A 23727-nucleotide genomic window follows, 5' to 3' on the forward strand; every position below is an offset into this window, starting at 1 on the left:
GTAATAAAGCTATTTCTTCAACTTCAAAGCCATTTATTTCAAAACATGAAATTTTGCTGCATTTGACCCTTTTTTTCAGACACTACTGGAGCCAGAAGGATACAAATTTAGAGCTATTGAGTAAACACTACAGAGAATCTACTGAACTAAGATTATCAACATTGATGGTGTTGTAACTGATTCACTTCGTTTAGGCTATTGTAGTTTTAAGTAACTTCGTTTATTTACAATAAACAATTAATGAACCAAATACAGCTTCTTTAAGAGGGGAGCAAGAGCTCTGAAAAAGGCATGCTCATCGATGGGGCTCCCCGTTCGTTCTGCCCGCATTCCTTTTCCCTCCGGTCGGAGAGGGTCCGCGGTCCGCTTGTCCCGGCGTTGGCCCCTCTCCCATGGCATCCCTCAGAGGGTGGCCCGGGGAGGAGCTGTCACCGGCCATAAATTACTGAAAGGCGCCTGTTTAGTGTCAGGCGAACACTTTTACACAAAGGGAGAGTACACATTTCGAGGGTGCAAAAAAAAAGGAGAAAAACGCAAGTTTCAACAGATGGAGAGTATTTTGATTTAAAGGCAATTTACTGCAAATTTTGGCATTAAAATTTGGTTGTCCTAGTAAAAAAAAAAGCAAGCAATACATTTAACACTCAGAAAACAATAGTCCTGGTTCAGTGCCACTACCTCAGGTTGCTGATTACAATGATACCAAGATAAATCCCAGTAAATCATGAGAAAAGGGGTCACAAACATAGGCTAAAATGCATGGGAGGAATAGGACCTACTCTGTCCCCTTAAATTGCATTTGTTTTCTATTTCGGGCAGTGATTTTGCCTTTCTCAGACCTAAAGTAGAAAGTCAGCTCTGTTAAAGAAATGGTTGGAGTTCGGAAATTGAAATAGCACCACTGGACTGAAGTCACCACGACGACTTCGTTTGCATACGACGGACTAAAAGCACTGATGTGACAAATAGCGTAACATTACTAAGAGACTTTTCTGAAACTTTCAAATGTTTATTCAAGGTGTGGTACATAGACAGGATCTAGTATGCTCTTTCACGGCCACGTCTGCTTATGCCGCGATCAGATTACATGGTGCGGAGGAGCACGGTTAACGCACTCTCGTGATTGGCTGAACAGGGCTCATAACTTCCACACTGCTGCAAGGAAGGGATGAGATAGAGTATTGCTGCTAGTGGCACATTATTAGCACAGGACGTCACAATCTGAGCTAGCATTCAGCCTGCAAAAATTTTTCTGTGCCTCACCATTCATCATATGTACTTATGGTACCTTCTGCATAAGTGTCTCGTGGTCTGTTTGTTATTAAAGTAAGGTCATGACAGAATAGATGCAATGTATGCCTTGGCAAGCTGACACTAGCAAAGCCATCAATGCTGTGAATTGCTTGTTGGCACCTAAAGGCTATGGCACTAAACTTAGGTTTTATCCTAAAGCTCTCTGAAATAAGAGAACAGCAGTTACATATGCTTTCCCTTCTGTCAGTGATGTGAGTCGTGCATGACAGGGTTGTTTTCTTAGTCAGCAGCCATGTTTCCACTGCTATCTAGCAGGGTAATGTACCCACCTGTGTAATTCAGTTTGCCCCACACGACTTTTTTGTCACATCCTGGTAGGCTCGTGCACCTGCATGTGTGAGTTGACATTGTGAAGTAGAATTTAGCAAGTGATGCCGCACCAATGTTCACGCCAGTGGCCAATCATTTGTGGCTAGGTCTAGCCATCCTGAGGATCAGAATGACTAACAGCCTTCTGCAGTTGATACTTGTTTGTAGCAATGAAAATACTGTGAGACATGAGGGGCTGCACGCATACAGATGCTTATGTGTCACTTCCGTTCAGTAATACTTCATTTCCCTTAATTTTATTAGGTCGCATTTGTGTTTACTCGTTCAAAATCTCCACACTTTTGCTATTGGGCAGACTGCAGTATAAATGGAGAGCCTGATGTGGTTTAGTGTCAACATCTTCCAGTGCGACAAAGTTCTTGGAAAGTTAGCTATATTCTGGCGCCGGGAAACGAACTGTAAACTTTGGTTGTGAGATTTGATACTAGTGTTTTATATGCTAAAAAGGGCTAAATTACCTTGTCATTGTCTTTTGTTCCCTTTCCCCTCCCCCATAAACGTTGATGGGATATGTAACTTGCTTGCTGCATTTGTATGTTTGAAATCTTTTACAATAGGCAGTGACACAGGAGATAGTGAAGACCATCCGTGACATCATTGCCCTCAATCCTCTGTACCGAGAGTCTATCCAGCAGATGATCCAGGCCGGGCAACGTGTTGTCGACAATCCTGTGTACCTTTCTGACCTTGGTGAGTCTGTGCTTGTCCTTGCTGACATTTGTAGTTGTAGCCCAGCTGCCATAAATTCCCAAGGTTGGAACTATTAAAATTTATCCTAGAGCAGTGTTTAAAAGGAATCCATCACGATGGAGTAAATTTGTGATTAATGAGTAATTGCCTGTTATCATCCACCCATGCACAACCATATGGCTACAAAGACTTCATAGTTATAGAATTTGTTATGGTTTAGGCTCCAAACCTGGGACCACTACCTGTCCAGGGGAAAGCTTCTAAATCAGGACAGCTAGCAGATGGCAGGGTGAAAGCAACTTGTTGATCAATAATTTGGAAGTGGGAATTGTGTTATTCTAAACTCTGGGGGTGGGGAAACCCCCAGACGGAATAGATGCCTAATGAAGGCGGGGTAATCTACTTCACCTTGGGAAAGTCCCCTAAAACACTGGCGTTACACCATTCTCATTTCAAAGTCATTGATCATTCTGTCTCACCTTACCATCTGCTAGCCATCCAGTTTGCCTTAGTTGATGGAGCAGCTGTCCCACAAAATTGGTGGTCCCTGATTCGAACCCTGGACCAGGATGAAAGTTTCAATGAAAGCTGTAAAGCTTTCCTTTGTAGCTTCACAACCATACTTTGGTGGATGCTGCTGAGTAGTCACTCCTATATTATTAAATGTGTACCTTGTGTTTACTTTCCTCTGTTAATCATTGCTGTTGTCATGTGGAATATGTTGCCAGGCGCTGTCCTGCTGACAGATTGGTAATTGCACATACAGGCCACTAATGCTGTATGCTTCGGGGTCTCACATTGCTCTCACACATGACATGCAGTGCATAATCAAGACAGGTGTGGCCGTACTTGTATTAAGAAACTCATATAGTCGTTCGCTGATGATGTGGCATCGGGATCAGGTGGGTTTTGCACTCTCATCTAAATTTAACCTGAAGTCTAGTACTTCAGGCGTGTTGGTGATTGATCTGAAGTTAACAGCGCAAAACAGACGGAAACAGGATACAAGGAGACGACATGAATGTCGGGGCTCATTGTCTCGTCTTCTGGTCTCGTCTCATGTTCCCATGTAGGTTTTGCGCTATTAACTTGGGAGTCAAAAATTTAGTCGATTGCTTTTGTCTATACTCCCGGACACCTTTCTATAGCTGTGCAGACAAGGCTGCACATGAAGGAGAAGGAGATAGGTCTTGGGTTCCTTGCCATGGGGAACGAGCCACCTCAGCATTAGCAACCCTGCAATTCCCCCTTCACACCTCCGTGCCCTTAAACTGAGCAGAGAACAATGCATTCCCGATGGCTTGGGAATAAATGCCCACACATTTCCCTTTCCTGCGTACCCTTCACTGCAAAGCCACAGAAAGTCATCCAGGAGTGTAGTTGATGTAGTGTACAAAAGGTTAGTTTGCTTATTTCGAATAGGGCCACTGCATAAGCACATTACATAAAGATAGGTAAGCATGATAGTTTTCTATCAGCACACTTTCATATAATCTGCAGCGCATTAGCATTTACAAGATTTATTTATTTATTTATTCATAAAAAAATGCACATTAGCATTAACGATATCCCATCTCACATGGCTGGGCTGGTTCAGAGGTGCATACAGTTCATGAAACACGGAGTAAGCTGAAGCTAGAGGGTTTTCTGTGATTTTGTTTGGTACAGCCTCTTGAGTATGCTCTGTTTTTAACTGCAGTGTGTACTGTGGTTAGTATTGTTGTACTGTTGTAATAATTAGAACTTTGTGTGGAAGCAGAGTAGTTAACATCCTGCTTTATTCTTAATTGTGTAAAATTAGGACCTGCAGATTGCAGTGCACTATATCGACAGCCATGCCTCTAGCTGTGTTCATAAACGAACATCTGTCTGGAACATGGTTTCGAGCTTTATGAAAAAAAATACTAGGTGTGAGTTCATCATGATTTTGTTCCTTAAATTTGTGTGTTTAGAAAGAGGGAAGTGCTGCAATATTTATTTTATGGTAAGTGGTGAACTCATGCCTCTTAGAGTAGGTCTTAGACTGCTCAGCAGTCTCATTTACAGTATACAGCTACAGATTTTGCTGTCAGCTAAGTATTGTACAATGTACACCCATTTATCAGTGCAGTCACTCGACAATGCATGCATATAAAAAGACAAAGAAAAAATAAACTGCAATAAGTTACGAGGCTTGGGAGTAATGGGCTGTACTTTTGTGGCCAGTGCCAGAGGATTTTTGTTTTTGATACTTCAAAGCATTTATCTATTCTACAGTGAAAGATTTTGGCAGCTAAAAAGTTCTCACTACCAAAGTTTCCCCTTATCATTTCTTATCATTTATCATTTCCTATCATTTATTTTTCATATTGGAAGTTTTCCTATCCTGGCATTTGTGTTTGTACACTTAATCGTGGCATTTGTATTTGTACACTTAGTTCTTGTACAGGGCTGTCCTGGTTATTTTATTATTACTTTTTTTTTTCAGTGGAAATTTAGTTCAATAAGAGCCACTTAAAGGTCTTGGGAATGTAGTTTGCATTTAGTTTCATATTATTACCATCTTTGTTGAACATTTTAGGTGCAGCATTGACTGGTGCTGAGTCTCACGAGCTTCAGCAGATCCTTGAAGAGACTGATGTAAGCACCTTCCGTATTTATTCTTTGTGATGATGATGTTTTTGTGGCATAAAATAGCAAATACTGCAACCTTTTATCCTGCCTATCATGCATGTAGATACTCTTAAATTGTTGAGGCTGCACTGGGACCACTGTTAAAAATGTGTCAGGCTTGTATTATAGAGTGGCACACGCTCATACCCCGCTTAACGAGCTGGCATTCAAGAAACCTACCTTTGCAGCAGTTTGCCAAGGATGAACGTTTGCACTTCTAACATCATTTCACATATGCCTGGCTTCAGGGGCAGGAGAGACCAGTAGTGCTTTTTTTTTTTTTTTTTTTGCTTTGTTTGCTTGTGTCAAATGGTAATTGTTTATAGTGCGTTAAAAATTAAAGGATTGCACTTAATTTTGCTGAAGAACTTAATGGCAAAAGCCTTTTCTCCTCCTCTACCTCTTCCCTCTACCTTTTCGGTATACCTCTTCTCTTCCACCTCTATTTTGCATGCTTGTGTACTTGTTATGTATAACTTCATTTCTTTATTTTTTTTGCCTTCGTCGTCAGCGACATTGGCATCTCAAGACTCTTCTTCTTGACATGCGAGAATGAAGGCCTAACTACCCGAAAAGGAGAAGTTATGTTGACGTTGGAAACTATTGCGATGTCTCGTGAACACATCTATAGGACATATATTTTGTTGACACATCTTGTGAAAACATCTTGCAAATGCAAGATTTCTACCATGAGTCTTTCTTAAAAGGATGTGTAGGCATGCCAGGTTACACAAATTGCAGCATATCTTTTTCTCAGTCTCCTTGTCACAGGAACACAGCATCAAATACCAGCGATGGTAGCCACATTTCACTGAAGCCAACCTGAGATAGCGCCCATATGCTGGGCAATGCTAGTGTGTCTTGAAGGAGTACAGGCACTGAAAAATTACTCCTTCGTTTGTTATCATTCCGGCCACACAGTGTTTTCATGCCTCACATTATCTACCATAATATCCTGAGTTATCGCCCATCCCGCTGCCACCTGAAATTCATCGAAAAGATTTCGTCGGCTATGTCTCGGGGACAAAACAAAAAATTGAAAAAGTCATCACAATGTGCTTGTTTTTTCTTTGCATTTGGCGTGTCATGCCAAGAGGTGCACTCTACTTTAATCGCAGGATGTTAGCTTGCTCGTGAGACTCTTAAAACAATGTTTCACTGTGTGGGAAATCCGCCACATGCAACCGCACACTGAAATGACGTGCAATTATACTCGCGCTCGTTGCCCCGCCGTGGTGGTGCAGTGGTTAGGGCACTCGACTACTGTGCCCAAGAATACGGGGTCGAATCCCGGCTGCAGCTGCCGCTTTTCGATGGAGGCGTACCTCATGGGGTCAAAATTTCCAGAGCCCTCAATTATGGCGTTTCCCATAACCTGATTTGCTTTGGTACGTTAAAACCCCACAAACCAAACCACTCGCACTCATTCATGATTCCCAGTGCCACTTCCACTTTCTTGACTGTGTAGCTGTTCCTCATCATGTAGAAAAGAGGTAGCAACACCACTTGCAGTGACAGACAATGGAAATATGGACTGCAAAACTGCAACTTCGATCATTTCCTTTTGTATCGTGTGGGCACCGTGTTGGTGTCCCAGTCATAAGGGGAAAAAAACAACACAACGTACGAAAAGAAAAAAGAACACAGCAAAGAGTACACAACAACACACATCTAACACTTGAACAAATTCTTAAGGCTTGGCTACGCCTCTCAACATAAAGCGCCACCTGTTGCACATAACTGCAACTAGGTCCGGCAGTCTAATTCTGACAGCGTCTTTATTGGTGGTGCACAGCACGGTACAAAGAATTACCGAACTCACTTTTTGTATCAATCGCGGTGATTTGGGAGGGCAGTCCCTCCTATTATTGCAGTAAAATGGGAGAGCTGCGGTTTACATTTTCTTGGATAGCACTGGCATAGGTAGCCATTTGGGATATTACGGTACACTCAATGTTGATGTCATAACCATTGGTAGGCTGTTGGACCAAGACTGAAAACAGTATCAGAGAGGAACTTCAACAATAGAGCAATTCTCTAGTAAAGTTGCTCGACCAGCAAAAATATTTACTATATTAGTTGGTGACTGCGTGGCTTCCAAAATGCGGCCTAGTAAGTAATTGGCTACTTATTAAACATATGGTGTGGCACTCAAATACCTTCTGTCCTCCTTTTATCATATCTCACTGTGCAGTATTTGATTTAGTTAATGTAATGTGAGCTTGATTTTATTAGAAATGAAAATGGATTATAACCGTCTCTTTACTATACAGTGAAACTTCACTTGAACTAACTTCAAGGGACCTTAGGAAAAAGTTTGTTAAAGTGAAAGTTCACTTAACCGAAATAAGTGTGCGGGAACTTGTTTCCATTAGCTATAAGAAGCATGGGTTGTTCAAATCATATTCCAAAACATTTATTTGTCGCTGCACTCATTTGCAAGTGAAGAATGCAATAACTTTTTGCTCCATATTAGAACTTAGAACTGCAGTGGTTTTGAGCTCAGTCACTGTGTCCCAGCTCTTGTGAACCTTGTCTGGCACAAATGTCTGCTGCGCAGCAAAATTTTCCTTCAGTTTCTCCAAGCAGATCACTGCTTCAGCACACTGTGGTTAACCAGCATGAATACATGCGTCTTTTTTGGAGCTAAAAGGCCTATATTGTGGGCCAATTAAATATGCAAAGCCAGCTATAGATTCGGCTGTCTACAAGCTTATTTAGGTAGCCAGTTCAGTTTAAAGATAAATGACAGCCACTTTTCAACATGCAGTAATAAAACGTGGTTTTCAGTGTGAAAATATACAACAGAAAGCGCAGGTTATGCTTTTTGAAGTGCTCGGTATGACCTGGGAGACACAGGATGATGACATGGAAAATGTTCGTAGAACTGAAATGAGCAATCTACTGAAGTTTGTTAATATGAATCGCGTTTGCATAGCATTCATTGGGGCTTCTTCGGTGGGAATTTTCAAAAGTTCATACATTTGAATACTTCGTTTAAGTGATGTTAGTGTGGTATTCTACTGTATTACTTTTTTTTATTAAGCATCTCTTTAGTGTGAAAGAAAACATTGGACAGCCATCTATGGAAGGCGAAAAGGGACTGCAGTTTCTCTTTACTATATCAGAGTTTGCAATACCAGGATTCTATTGAATAAATTATTGAGTGGTTGCAGAAAAATACCGTAGGGCGGTCGATATATACTAATGTCTTGAACAATATTACAAAGAAGAAAACAGCCGAAAATTTAGTGCCCGTGCTCATTTTGGCGAAGACTGAAGCACAAAAAACACAGGGATGTGAGAGAGACACAGGACACAGCGCTCACTTGCAGCTGAATTCTATTTGGAGCACGGGAGCACATATATAGAAGAACGTGTACTCTACCAACTAGCCCAAGAAACAGCCTTGCTGAAGTTCATAGTGTCCATGCTTCGCTCAGGAACCCAGGTGATAGAAAATTACTCTAAATCCTTCCACTCTGGAGTCTCTCGTAGCCCACGTGCAGCTTTTGATCTTGCCCCACAGCCCTTCTTTCCCTCAATCAAGACCAGTTTACTGTGTCTAGTTAGTTTTTATTTGAAAACTTGACAATTAAACCAGTTTGTAATAGTCAAAACCAGGCACGTCCGGTTGACATGCCTATCGCATGTACATCTAATGGACGCAATATTTTTTTGTAATGTTTTTTCCTGGATTTGTGTTGTCTCATACCTGCAGCCCCAAACAGTTCTGGTTCTACTCTATTACTTGCCGCTGTACACCTTGCTCTCAATGTTGCCCTTCCCTGTGCTTGTGGTACTCAGCCGAATTTGAATATAAATACTGCCTTGTGCTATTTCTTGAGTGCGGATTGTGGCATCAATTTATTTGTAAGGCAGTGGGCAGTCTGTCTCTGACGGGACATGGAAAAGTGAATCAAAATAAATGCTCACTATAGCTAAACGTATAAAGAGGCAAATGATTGTGTTTTCTTCAGAGCTGCTGTTCACCCTTTATTTCAGCTTTCTACTATTAGAAAGTAGAGCATTGATCTGGTGCTTATACATTGTTTTTTTTTTTTTTTTTTTTCTTTTCAGATATCAAAACGTCTGTTGTTGGCCCTCTCTCTCCTGAAGAAAGAATATGAACTCAGTAAACTGCAGCAGAAAATTGGCAAGGAGGTTGTAGACTTTCTAAATTACCATTTTATTTTCATTCTTTTCCAACAACAGTAGTGCACTGCATAGCCTGGCCTCCTTGGTTTGACTTTGCTTTACTGCCTTACGACTTATTTCTAGCTTTGTTGTAGCCTGGTACGATCACTGTTGAAATGAGCCAAATAAACAATACAGCTACAGGTGAACAGTTCTCAAAAGCCTTCCACAAGTAGGAAGGAAGGACAAAGAAGCAGAATAATAATGGATCAAGTGAACCACACCTGCCACGCCCATTACCTGAAGAAAACAATTCAAGGGGGAACCAAAGTACGAACGATAAGAAAGAAGCATGTTTGGAAAAAAATGTGCAGCTTATGGTATTGCGGAAAGGGGATAGAGTGTACTGTACACCTGGCTACAGCCCGCCGAGGTGGCGCAGTGGTTACGACGCTCAACTACTGTTCCCAAGGATGCGGGATCAAATCCTGGAGCTTTTTCGATGGAGGCAAAAAGCAAGGCGCCCGTGTGTTGTGCAATGTCAGTGCATATTAAAGAACTCCAGGTGGTCGAAATTTCTGGAGTCTGCCACTACGGCGTCTCATAGCCTGAGTTGCTTTGGGACGTTAAACCCCACAAACCAAACCAAACACCTAGCTACAGCTGTACATTTGTTGCAAACATTATAAGGTATTAACATGATCATGTACCAAAAAGTTTGAAGATGTTTGTGCATCTGCACCATGAAGTCATAAGGATACTGTCATTTGCCTGGCTAGTTTACAGTCCTAGAACAAAAATGAAGCCTACACTGCGCAGTGTGAAATTTTTTGTTATTATTTGGATAGATCATTGCGATGTCGCTTAATGAGCAGCATTGAAGAAAAAAAAAAGTGAGACATACTAGGCAATGCTTGTGGCCTCCATTGTACATGAGCCTTTGTTTTGCCTGAACAGGTTGAGGAGAAGGTGAAAAGCCAGCACCGCAGGTACATGCTGCAGGAGCAACTCAAGGCTATCAAGAAGGAGCTGGGCCTGGAGAAAGACGACAAAGACGCCATCGAAGAAAAGTTCAAGCAAAGGCTACAGGTACATGGCTGACGTCATTCAAATCGCGGACACAAACGTCAGTAATACATGTTCTCATGTGTATTGAATGGCCACGCGCTGATTTATATACAACACATTTTGGTCACTTGCATGTATTGTACATTTAAAATTAACATAGTGTTGCATGGTATATGTAGCTTGAATGCCCCACATGCTTTCAACAGTTCAGCAGTGGGCATTGAAGCAGGCATCCCGGTACTACTGCGTCAATATGTCTTATGCCACATAAATGAGCACATGGTCACTGACGTGCCTGCAGCCTATTGTAAACTCATGTGAGGGGCTCTCAGTGCTGAAATGAATAACTTAAGAAGCTGCCCTGATAAGATAAATTATATACTGATTGATTTCTTGATTTCTGATTTCTTAAATACATCATTATGATCACTTTAAAAAAGGAAAAATATTGATGTCTGTGGCAAACATCCTTTAGGTCCCATCGCTTTCGGAGCAAGTGCTTGCCATAAATTTGTTTCTTCTTACAGCTGGAGGGCAAGGACTGAGTTTTGTGCTCGACTCTCCCGTTGCTTGTAATGCACTCCCTACTGTCCCTTTTTTGTCCGGTATCGAACAGGACCTTATTGTGCCGAAGCAAGTCATGGAAGTGATAGATGAAGAATTGAACAAGCTCTCATTTTTGGACAATCATTCATCAGAGTTCAGGTAGGCATGTGCTTAGTGCACCGTTTCTCTTTGTGGGGTTTACTTTTGTAGCCCTGGCTAGATAATGCACTTTTTTATTAATTTTTTTATTGTAGAGTTTATTCATGTCAGAGTTTTTCACTGCTTCTTCTGGCCAGGAAACTGTTGCTGTAGAAAACTGCTGATCAAGGATCAATAGCAAGCAATAGTGTTTGCAAGAGTACATTGAGCTGCCGCAGAGCTCAGAGCAGTCAAGCGGTGATCACCTGCACGATGCCTTGCTGTTCGCACCTACCAATATCTATTGCTGTTTTCACTTGACCTTGCCCACAGCCACATCATGCGAGTACTCGGCTCCCATTGCGTTGATTTCAATGTCTGCGGCCCACTTTTTCTGCTGCCTGTGCAGTAAATGTCTCATGAATCTCCTGCATGTGCTTTGAGGTAATAACACACCATTTGTGTTTATGAGTGCAAGCTATATTTTTTCTAGAGTTTGCTAACGACGACAGCCGCACCTCAGTGCTACTGCTGCTTACTAGCTGTGTACAAACAGGTAGTGATGTTTAGGGGGCATAAAATATAAGCTGAGTTTTCCTTATGTTAATTGCTCTAAGGTAAAGTTGCTCAGACCAGCAGATATGTTTGCTATAGGAGTGTCTTTACTGTATCAGTTGTTGGTGATTGCATGGAAATGAGAATGCTGCCTGGTAAATAATCGCTACAGTATTTTTTATGCAAGAAACTTTTGTAATACCTTCGATATACCTCTATTGTCTTATTATATAACATTTTTTTTTAAATTTTCGGTTATTGTAATTTGTGTTGTTTTCAGGGCCTTTTGTGTCTTATGAAAATATTTCATTTCCACAAATACAACGTGGCAACGAATATAATGCGAGTTTGATTTCATATTAAAGCCGCAGCCTTGCTCACGCATCACCTTCTGTGTATGTACGTAGCCAGCTTGACATTTTTTTTCTTATGTGAGCTGCGGGCTTTTCCTCATCGTCCTAAGGCTTTTTTATAAGCTTGGCTTCTCTTTGTAGCTTAGAACTCTGATGGTATGCCATCTAAAATAGCGCTGTTTTATCGTCTTTGGTATCCATTTGCTTCTTACGTTGGCCTCACGATTCCAGACAGCGCTGGCCGCGATGTCATCAATCCACAAGAAGTATGTTGTACTGGTCATATGCTCTTAACTACAAGCGTTGTTATTAAAGATATCATTGCTATAAATGAACAAAAAAAAATCTAAAGTATAGCCCTGTTATAATGAAGTCGACGGGAATGGGAAAATACTTTGCTATAACCGCTATTTCGTTATATCAGGACTGAAAAAAAAGCAAAAAAAAAAAGTAAAACTGTCGCTGACCAAGAATTCTGACCCGCTGATTTTTTGAACATGCCTCATTATCCGGACTTATTCACAGCACCGTGATGTGCTCCATAGAACTAAACTATATGTGACTAGAATTTCGGTCGCATTGCGACTGATTAACTCTATTTTTCGGGCTTCATTCGCTTTCGCATAGCAATGCCACCATATAATATGTATAGCAAAATGTCATTTATACAGGCTTCAAGGCAGTTGAAAGTGATCAAATTCAAGCTAGAAAGGAGTGTAATTAGATGAAGGACTAATATTCTCCACGGGTTTGTTCGCAGTGCGACGCAGTAGCAATGACTGCTTTTCGCTGACTACCCTGCCGCATTTTGAGGATGCTTCACCACATGGACTATGAGGACTATGCGGTGAAGCATCATCAAAATGCGACAGTTCAGCAAATTCGTCACGGCAGGCTCGCTTTTGCGTCTGTACTTCGTCTAAGCCAGCGCATTCACCAGCCACATGTTGATGGGAGTACAGCCACCAAACACTGCTTGCCGCATGCTGTCTGTACACTGTAAACACTGCGCGGCTGGCCAGTCAAGCATCAGAATGGGGACAAAGCTGCTGACCCCCTTCCTCCACCACATGCCAATCGGAAGTTTATGTGAAGTGACTTTTTTATAAAATTTCAATTTTTGGACGTTTTAGTGGTCTCTAGTGAGTCAATAAATAGGTTGTCGGCTATTTTGTAAATTGATTTATTTCCTCTGGAAGTAGTGGTCCAGTGTGTACATTCTACACGTTTTGTGAGGACGGACTTCAGAATTGCGGCCTCCATGCTGTCCAAATGCTAAGCCAATTTTTGCTCTGAACTACCGGGGAACATCCGCATTTTCATGCAGAAATTCATCTGAAAGGTGTGAAAATATTCTAGATGGTAGATAATTTTGCATTTTCTGTATCGGCTTTCACTAATGTGACCAATTACACAGTTTTAAATTGCTTTATCCAGAGTGTCTTTGGAGACCATTTAGATTAACTAAAAAGGCCTTGTTTGTAAGTGATGCTGACAACAGCTCTTGGCCATTTTCAGCATTGCTCAGCAGAATGGGTCATGTTTTCCACTAATTGTATGTGTGTCCTTCAACCTTAAGGAACCGTCAACTTCATGTCACTGTTGCCACAACTACACTGGATTGCCATTTGCATTCACTAAAATTGGGAATTCATTCTCCAGAATTGCTGAAATCGCAGTCATGAATACTGCTGATTCACTGAGTTCACTTGTTGCGGAAGGGGGCCAGCATCAGCCATTTCAAAGTGGGAATATAATAAACTTTTTTTTCACAAACACGCATATTTTAAGGCAGAGTTGAAACTACCGGTTTCTTGCCCCACTCAGTTCAGTTCAGTCGTGTCCGACTCTTCGTGACCCTATTGACCATGTCACGCCACGCTTTCCGGTCTCTCACTATCTTCCTAACATCACATAATTTCATCTGCAGTGCCTCGAGGATGCCATCTAACCATCGCGTTCGCTGCCTACCCCTTCTCCGGCGACCCTCAACCTTTCCCAACATCAAATCTTTCTCCAGCGACTCCTCTCTTCTCATCAGATGACCAAAGTAGCTGAGCTTTAACTTTAGAATTTGACCCTCCAATGAGCAGTCAGGGTTTATGGTCGACAATATTGACTGATTTGATCTTCTGGCAGTCCAAGGAACTCTCAAGAGTCTTCGCCAGCACCACAATTCAAACGCGTCAATTCTTCGGCGGTCAGCCTTTTTCACAGTCCAACTCTCGCATCCATACATCACAACTGGAAAGACCATAGCACGAGTTATACGGATCTTGGTTGGCAGACTAATGTCTCTGCTCTTTACTAGGCGGTCAAGGCTAACCATTGCTCTCTTTCCCAGAAGCAGGCGTCTCCTAATTTCATGGCTGCAGTCTCCTTCCGAGGTAATCTTGGAGCCCAAGAAGAGAAAATCTGTCACAGCTTCCACTTCTTGTCCCTTGATGCTCCAGGACTTGATAGGGCAAGACGCCATGATCTTTGTCTTTTTAATGTTCAGTTTAAGCCCAAGCTTCTCACTCTCTTCTTGTACGCGCATCAGAAGTCTCTTGAGTTCCGCTTCACTTTCTGCCATTAAAGTGGTATCATCCGCATATCTAAGGTTGTTGATACGTTTTCCAGCAATCTTCACTCCAGCTGAAGACTCGTCCAGACCAGCCTTCCTCATGATGCACTCTGCATATAGGTTAAATAGGCAGGGCGACAGTATGCAGCCTTGCCTCACTCCTTTCTCAATCGGAAACCAATCAGTAAGACCATGCCCAGTTCTGACTGTGGCCTCTTGCCCTTCATACAGGTTCCTGAGGAGACAGATGAGGTGAATTGGAACTCCCATCTCTTGGAGAGCTTGCCACAATCTGCTGTGATCTACGCAGTCAAACGCTTTCGCATAGTCAATAAAGCAGAAGTAGATGGGTTTCTGGAACTCTCTTGCTTTTTCCATAATCCAGCGAAGGTTGGCAACTTGGTCTCTAGTTCCTCTGCCCTTGCGAAACCCAGCTTGCACGTCCGGAAGCTCCCGATCCACATACTGCTGCAGCCTACCTTGGAGGATTTTCAACATCACCTTGCTAGCATGCGAAATAAGCGCGATCGTGCGGTAGTTGGAACAATCTTTGGCACTGCCTTTCTTTGGAATGGGAATGTAAACTGACCTCCTCCAATCCTGTGGCCACTGCAGGGTTGTCCAAATCTTCTGACATAATGTATGCAGAATGTTAACAGCGTCATGGTTGAGGTTTTGAAGCAACTCAGCTGGAATTGTATCAATTCCGCTAGCTTTGTTCTTAGCAAGGCTGGCTAAGGCCCATTCAACTTCACTCTTCAGGATGCCCGGCTCGAGATCAGTGACCACAACCGTCTTATGTTGGGTTTGCACATTCGGGTCCTTCTTGTACAGTTCTTCTGTGTATTCCTGCCACCTCTTCTTTATCTCTGCGGCTTCAGTGAGGTCCTTGCCTCGTTTGTCCTTTATCACGCCCATCTTAGCACAGAAGCTTCCTTTGATATCTTTGATTGTCTTATACAGAGCTCTTGTGTTCCTTAATTGGCTGTTGTCCTCAACTGCTTGGCACTGTATGTTCAGGAAGGCATTCTTATCTCTCCTTGCTATTTTCTGAAAATCCGCATTGAGAACCTTGTATCTTTCTCTTTCCCCCATAACTTTTGCCATCCTCCTTTCCTCAGCTATTTGCAAAGCCTCTTCAGATAACCATTTTGCTTTCTTGCATTTCTTTTGCTTTAGAACTACCTTAGTAGCAACTTCTTGTATTATATCACGAACATCAGTCCACATCTCTTCGGGCTCTTTGTCTTCTAGATCTAATTCTTGAAATCGATTCCTCACTTCCACAGCATATTCTAATGGAACTTGATCCAGATTATACCTGAAAGGCCTTCTAGTTTTCTGCGTTTTTCTCAATCGAAGCTTAATCTTGGCAACAAGAAGCTGATGATCGGTGCCACAATCGGCCCCAGGCCTTGTTTTTACTGCTTGTATAGCGCTTCTCCATCTCTGTCGGCAAATAATATAATCGATCTGATTCCTGTACAGACCGTCCGGCGAAGTCCATGTGTACAGGCGCCTCTTGTGCTGTTGAAAATGAGTATTCGCTATGGTCAGGTTGTTTTCTTGACAAAACTCTACTAGCCTCTGCCCAGCTTCATTTGGCTCACCAAGACCGAACTTGCCTGTAATTCCGGATATTTCTTCACTCTCTACCTTAGCATTCCAGTCTCCTATGAAAAAAACGACGTCTGATGATGGAGTGCGGTCTAAAAGGCATTGTAGGTCCGCATAAAATCTCTCAACGTCAGCTTCTTCAGCAGTAGTGGTCGGTGCATAGACTTGGATAACTGTTATGTTGAAAGGGTGACCTTGGATCCGAAGTGAAATCATTCGGTCGTTTTTGGGGTTGTACCCTAGCACTGCTTTGCCCATTCTTCTGTTTACTATGAGAGCGACCCCATTCCTTCTCTTGGATTCGTACCCACAATAAAAGACAATGGTCGCCGGAGTTAAATTCTCCCATTCCGATCCACTTGAGCTCGCTGATACCCAAGATATCAATGTTCAATCTGTCCATTTCTCGCTTGACGATATCCAGTTTACCTTGCGTCATAGATCTTACATTCCATGTTGCTATGTGATACATCTCCTTGCAACATCGGACTTTCCGGTCGCTGCCTGGTTTTTTGCTTTAGAAGCTCTCTTTCATGGGGGCAGAGAAGAAAGACTTTTTCAGATGTGTCTCTATAGCCACAATGGCATGCCAACAGATAACAGATGCTCAGCATAGTCACATACACGCAGATTACATAGATACACTGAATGTTGAATTTTGCTGTCAGATCAACAGCTGAGAGGCTTCCTTCCGAGCCCCTCAGAAGCGCTGAGCTCCGAAGACAGTGTGCTTTTGCAGATAGTGGCGCCACAGCAAGTCAACTTCAAGCAGTACAGTAAAAGCTTGTTGATATATTCTTTAAAAAAGCAAGAAAAGAGCATATTGTTACGTGGTGGCATGACAAGCGATGGAACACGGCGACACAACAGAACTAGAACGACGTGATGACATGACGATGAAATATGCTTTAATGGCCAGCGGGCCTGGCGCGAGCGCTCCGCCCCGCACCACTGCCCGCTTCATCTTCGTAGCATTACCCGGGGCCACCGAGCGATCGTCCCGATCGATTGCTAGAAATCCAATGCATGACGCGACGATGAACACAGACACAGGATTGGGGCATGAAACATTGGACACCAAAATGAATGCGAAGATGGGAATAATGCTTGCACCGGAGCATCAAGTCCAATCTTCACCGTTTGCTGAAGGCCAAGGCGCATAGACACGCCGAACGGCTTGGGCGGGGGTGCTGTCTTCGCTCGAGTGGTCGTGAGGTCGCTTCGTCGTGGGGTCGGTAGGATCGGCTTTGGGCTCTTCCTGGTCATCGTGTGTTATGGTCAGGGCTGGGGACTAGGCTGGGGACAACGGCTGGTCGGGTCTGAGCAAAAAGGGCTGGGGCAGAGCTGGGCGGCGATCTCCACGGGCTTTCGGCAGATAGACCCGGTGTACGGTTGGCTTCGATGGTGCAAGGCGAGGATGGGGATGAACCGCACCTCCAACTTAATGTTACGTGGTGGCATGACAAGCGATGGAACATGGCGACACAACAGAACCAGAACGACATGATGACAAGCGGGCCTGGCGCGAGCGCTCCGCCCCGCGCCACTGCCCGCTTCATCTTCGTAGCAATATTATTCAGGAAAGCACCACGGTGGGGGAGCTTTGTGGTTCTGTTTTTCATGTCGTGCGCCACCCAGGTTTGGCCCGAACACACCTTAGCATGTGTGGTGATTGTCAGACTTACACACAGTTAATCAAAATTCTGAACATAGTAAATGGGAAATTATTTCATCTGAGAACGTGTTAACTGATAATATAACTCTGTGGAAGATTCTTTGGTGTCCGCGATTTTTAGCATATGAACCGGGAATGTGTCAATGGTGATATGTTGTACAGAAGGCTCTGCCATAGCGTTAAGGAGAGATTTCACGACCAGTAAGCACTGGGGGAGTCTGTTCATGCTCACGCGTCCTTTCAGGTGTGCTCAGTCTCAGTCACATGCACTCGAGCCCCTTTCTCAGTCATCTGCATGCCTTTACTGACACTCACACTCGTTTTGGCCAGTATTTACTCTCATACATGCTTATGTAATGAATGCGAGCAGGTGTTAGCATTTTCAGGAGTGACTGTTCTTGGCCTATGCTTGCTTTAGCTAAATGCTGTTGTTGCTTGTTTACATGTAGTGTGACGCGTAACTACCTTGACTGGCTGACAAGCCTCCCTTGGGGTAAGACTAGTGAAGAGAACCTGGACCTGGCTCGAGCAAAAGAGGTGCTTGAGGAAGATCACTATGGCATGGATGATGTGAAGAAACGCATTTTGGTGAGTTATGTCAGCATCCATCTTGTAGCAGTGCAGGCCACACACCTATGAGAACTGAGGATATGCTAACTGGAAAAAAGTGCTGTGTGCTGCCCTTTTTCATAGTACTCACTTAGCGGCTATTCGTGTGACTGCTGTCGTGATTCTTTTTGTACATCTATTGAAATTTGCTAGTGAACTCAGTTCCCTTTTTTTCCTACTTTGCTTTCTACTTCAGCAGTACTCTACAGCCAGTAAGTACCCTCAGACAGTCACTGTTTTGGATATAGTATTAGCCATTTACTCAAGTCATTTCTTTTGTGGACTTTGTTTTTCTTTCCTTCACAGCATTAAGAACAAACGACAGAATATTGCGGAAATGACTACTAGTTTATTTGCTCGAATATAACTTTGGAAGGAGGAAAAGTATCTTTTATTATTGGGCCCTTGGTTGGGAATTTTAAGAGAAACATTATTACAACTACTATATAACACAATTTCAACCTTCCCCACCTTCCTCAATTGAAATGAAATGAAATACAGGTGGCCAGCAATAATGTGGAGTCAACAGATATGTGCACATTATTTTAAAGGAAATGCTTCAGATGCCTGCCCCACAATCAGCAAAGCCTCCAGTACATTACTGCAAGCAGCCTCCCATACAGTGGCAGCCGCTGTATAGGGCTTCATGCTGCCAGTTTCTATGCCTGCTTACAGTTCTTTGCCTTCCGGTTCCACTCATCTCTTTAGTGCCTTCTCCTTCTCAACAACTTATACCACCTTCTTTGCTCATCCGTTCTTTGCATTTAATCGCCGCTCTCCCTCCCCAAGAATATTGAAAAGCTGGCTTCTCCTGGGGGCTTGCAACCCTGGTGGCAAAAAATAGTTCTGGCTACCTTAAGGAGCTCAGAGAAAAAATTTGCCTTATGTGCATGCCGTAGTTCTGGCTATAATGTGAGGTGCTTTCTAGAGCATTATTTGATGTCCTCCATGCACCATTGCAGATTCCTTGTTCTCAGTTCATGAAATTAAATATTGAAGTAAGTTGAGGGCATTACATATGCTTAATCCTGTTGTAACATTGTAAATCCCTACTGGTAGCAGGCCAAGGTGGGAGAGTTTTCTTCTTGTTATTAATATTGTTATTATTATTAATGTTATTATTAATAGACATAGGTGTGGTTTAAGGAGGAAATTGAATGCTCTGTGACATAAAATGCAGCTTATTGAAATCTAGACGTTCACAAATCAAACTTTTGATTATCCATCATTGTAAGTGAGTTTAGCAATTTGCTACCTGTTTTTGTGGAAGTAAAATAAATCTGGTATTGGTTTATTTTGTAAAGGTCCTATGATGTCCAGGCTGTATAGCAGGTATTTTTTTATTTAATATGCTAGAGTTAATATACCTTTAAAAGGAAGAAAAACGGTTGTGTTCTTGTACCAAGGTGTGTGTCATACTGTGCTTGCACTGAAGGGCTCTTTTAATAATAGCAGGAAAGTTTCAGAGCTGTCCATGTGTAACGAAGTTTTTCATGCTTTGCAGGAGTTCATTGCTGTGAGTCAGCTGAAGGGAACAACGCAGGGAAAGATTCTCTGCTTCTATGGTCCACCTGGCGTTGGGAAGACTAGCATTGCTAGATCTATCGCAAGAGCTCTCAACAGAGAGGTGAGGCCATTGTTGTTTCAGGGCCATGACAGCAGTGTTCATCTTAGTAGAACTGAAAGTTGCTCCTTCATTCTTTGGCTAAATGATGGGCTGTGGGCAGCGGGGCTGGCAACACTTATCCTTGTTTGAAGTTTTTGTTTCTAGTAACATATCTAGCTACTAGTCCAATGTGCATTTTAGTATTTAGCGGGAGATTTTTCAGCGAATTTTGTATGCAGCATAGCTATTCATTTATATGTATGGTCGCTGCATTAATTTTCAGATGCTTGGAACTAGAAATGAAAATTTATTATATTCATATATGTTGTTCCTAGGAAACCTTGCTGGTCACCGTTCATTATTTTAGTGCTTGAGCGCTAGATGGGTCACGCTTGAAAAACCCATGCTGTATGGGGGAGGAAGCTTGCCAAGCAATATCATATCTGCATAAAACTTGCTACCTGAACTGCATAGGCTGCAAAGTCTGCATCTGCTATATGAACCAGTTCATTTCTCTCTCCTGCTGACAAAAGAGGTAGCTCATCAAGGAACCACCATGCATAATCAACTGGAGACAATGCACCTGCTGTTCTTTTTTAACTGCTGCATTTCGCCGATGCATCTCTGTCCAGTCCTTTCTTCATGACCTCGAGCAGAGGAAGAGGGATGGCTGTGCTACAAGCTGTAGCTGTGAGCAGTGCCACCCTGTAGCCCACGAGCCTAGTGGTTAGGTCACGCGTCTTGGCTCTGGGCGGTGGTTGGTACGAAACCCACCACCAGACTGGTAAAAATGGGTACAAGTTGTCCCCGGCCTGGCGCCCAGCTTTTCTGAGGGATGTGCACTTGGGAGAATCTTTGTAAACCCCACTGCGCCCTTTTGCGGGTAAAACCTAGTTTTTAACGACCTTCCAGTCTCCACTTGCAGTTCATCATTGTCTTAATTGTCATATTTTACCTTGGCATCAGCAGCAGTGTCAGCAGCAGTTGTCAAAAAAAAAAGGGGGAGGGGGGGGGGGGGACATATGGGCTTCTACACTGCACAAAGTGGGTTTGAGGTTGTCTGACAGCAAAACTAATCGCTGGCCCAACAGCACAGCACTTTGGTTTGAGGCCTTTTTCCCAAGAATTTCACCGCAGAAAACCCAAGCACCAGGCCAGGGGAATCTTGTACACATTAGACAACCGGTGAGTACCCAGCGGCACCAGGGGTCGAACCTGGTACCTCCCAGATGTGAGGAAGGCAGGACATCTGAGTGACACTCTGAGTGTCAGGCCTTGAGGCCATGGCTTCATTCCGCCATCAAGTCTCTCTCTTAAGTCTAGTCTACTTCAGGTGGCAGAAGCTCATATTTCGCTGCAAACCAATGAAGCGACAGTACCTCGGAGCTGTGACTGTACCTCGGAGCTGTGACAGTACCTCGGAGCAAAGCGATGCATATGCTTGATATGTTGTATAGTGCCCCAACCCCCCGCACAGAAAAGCACCCTGTGGTAAGGCTTGTTGACCGCTGAAGCGCGCCCTTGCTGAAATGAAGATGAGCTTCACTGCAACATGCCCTGACAGCACGCAACATTAACCTACGCCATGTTTTTTAATGGTGCACGATGGCATAGAAGGTTATTGGGCACCTCGATTACTCTATCTAGTCATGTAATCGACCCATTTGCATAATGAACCTACCCCGCATTTATAACACTGAGAATTAGAAAAAAAAAGAATGTTTAAGAATGTTTGTTGTGTGTTTCTCCGTTTAAGCTATCTTCGACTCGGTACATAGTGTATTTCTTGACAAGGCTCCAAGATGCTGCTCATCGATAACATCACAGCATGCTTATCTTTTGACGTTACCTCCTACAGTAGGCACGTGCAGGTGAGGGGGGGGGGGGGGGCAAACTTAGCTGAGTGTCAGCGCCTTTCACAGCAGTGGTGGCAGTGCCTTGCTCAGCTGATCCGGTTTCATGAGCCTGTTGGTTTTCAGTATGTCTGCTTTATCATGTTGAAATTGAGACGGGCACTGTCCACTGCCTGTGCTGATCATAACGCCTCCTTTTTAGGCATGGCTAACGACGTGCTTAAGGATCGAAGGATGGGGCGGATAAGCCCAACATGTTCTCTTAGTGAAATTTTTGCCTGGGCCAGATTTTTCGTGATGTTTGGTTAAAATTAACGAGGTTTTACTGTACTGCAACCATGCCAGCCAAACCACACCAGGAAACACTAAGAATGATAAGGCTGTGCCTAAACTTATTTGTTCTAAAATTTTTCACTGGGCTACTTGCAACCGTTGGATGCCTTGCAAAGACATGTCAACAAGATTGCTCTGAGGCAGTCAAAGCTGATTGATAATGAATTTCTGCCTGGGAGTAAGTGAAGAGTGTGAGCCACTCTCCCCTCATTAAACTTTAAGTTTGTGATGCTTTCTTTTTATTATTATTATTATTATTATTATTATTATTATTACTTTTTTTTTTTTCCCCCAGCTTAACCCAGTTAAAACAATTATCGGTTATAGCAATGTTATTTTCATGGCACTTCAGCATTGTTATAAGTGGGTTTGACTTATTTGAGAAAATGGTGTGGGTATTCAGGCGACACCAGTTGTGTAACCCACCACCTCCCGAAGCCGAAACAGGTGCTCTACTATAGGGCTGTGGTTGAGGGAGGGAGTAGTGCATTAATAATTAATAATGCAGCAATTTTTGTAAGCAGTTTTATTAACCGTATTTGTAAACTTTGCAACAGGACTCTGGAACCTTAGCTGTGGTTTTTATCTTCTTAGTCTGTGACCTGCTGAATGTCGCACTTTTGGTACCATATGGTAAACACTATTGCGATTTTCTTTGTGTGTGTGTTTTGGAATTGGCTGACCAGTATTTTTGTTCTTGAGGGCATTTCTAAGCACGAATGTCGACCCTCCTTTTTTTTTTTGTTCTGCAGTACTTCCGCTTCAGTGTTGGTGGAATGACTGATGTTGCAGAGATCAAAGGCCACCGGTAAGTTTTTCATGAACAAAATTTCTATGTGCCATCTGCCTAAAAGATAGAAGTGCATTCCTTTTACCAATTTGTATGTTTTTGAATGTTTCATCAGATGTTAAATGAGGTTATGTTGGCAGGGCCTGGCACTTCAGCCTTGTGACGACTGAATTATTAAGTACCAGAGGGGAAGCTTGGGGCTCTAAAGTTGTGGCATCCTTTTACACAAATGCCAGAGTTGGCTCTCATTAGTCCTGTCATATTGGCATATTCTACATTTATACGGCTAATGTATTTTGCACAATAAAATTGAAACCCTTGTTCATTCTTTATACAGTGAAAGCTTGTTAATTGGAACCTCAGCAATTCGAATTTTTGGATAATTCGAACCACACTACTTGGTCCGACCAAGCTCCATAGAGGTCTGCGTATAAGAAAAGCCCGCTAATTTGAACGCAAGTCAGTTCCACTACGGATAATAAGAACTACGCGCCTGGCACCCAGCACATGGCCAAAGAAATGCCTCTGCGATAGGGTGGCATGTTTAGGTGGCTGTGCACATCCAATCAGGGACAATGGAAAAACCAGGTAAAACCATGGAAGAGTAGGTAAAGCCTAAGATCTCATTATCACAGCCAGCCTCCTATTTCTCGCGGTGGCTCCGGCAAGAGAAACTGCATGACGGATGAAGCAGCGTGATGTTCCAACAGGAAGAGGCACCGGACACTGGCAAATCTGTTCGTGCAGAGCCTCGCTGCTCCCACTTGACTCTATGGTAGCGCCTTCCCTTTCTCCTGCAAGAAAAAAAAAAACAAAAAAAAAACAGCGCTTTGGTTTCAAAGATGGCTGGCTTTTTTTTGTACATAGAAGCTTTTTTTTAGTAGGCAGAGTATGA

The 23727-nt window shown here is 43.0% G+C and overlaps 1 protein-coding gene across 2 annotated transcripts in view; it reads left to right on the forward strand.

The window, feature by feature from the left end:
- Positions 1-23727, forward strand: part of LOC146197987 (lon protease homolog, mitochondrial-like) — a 51930-nt gene that overhangs the window by 6123 nt on the left and 22080 nt on the right. For both annotated transcript variants that reach the window (XM_084593292.1, XM_084593293.1), the window contains exons 6-13: positions 2202-2334; positions 4895-4953; positions 9067-9150; positions 10081-10212; positions 10808-10896; positions 18091-18229; positions 19755-19877; positions 22795-22850. In XM_084593292.1, coding sequence (XP_084449418.1) covers positions 2202-2334; positions 4895-4953; positions 9067-9150; positions 10081-10212; positions 10808-10896; positions 18091-18229; positions 19755-19877; positions 22795-22850 — 815 coding nt within the window. The remainder of the gene's footprint in view (positions 1-2201; positions 2335-4894; positions 4954-9066; positions 9151-10080; positions 10213-10807; positions 10897-18090; positions 18230-19754; positions 19878-22794; positions 22851-23727) is intronic.

Source organism: Amblyomma maculatum, chromosome 2 (assembly GCF_055883805.1).
Source record: "Amblyomma maculatum isolate TAMU_Amacu chromosome 2, ASM5588380v1, whole genome shotgun sequence".
NCBI classification, from domain to species: domain Eukaryota; kingdom Metazoa; phylum Arthropoda; class Arachnida; order Ixodida; family Ixodidae; genus Amblyomma; species Amblyomma maculatum.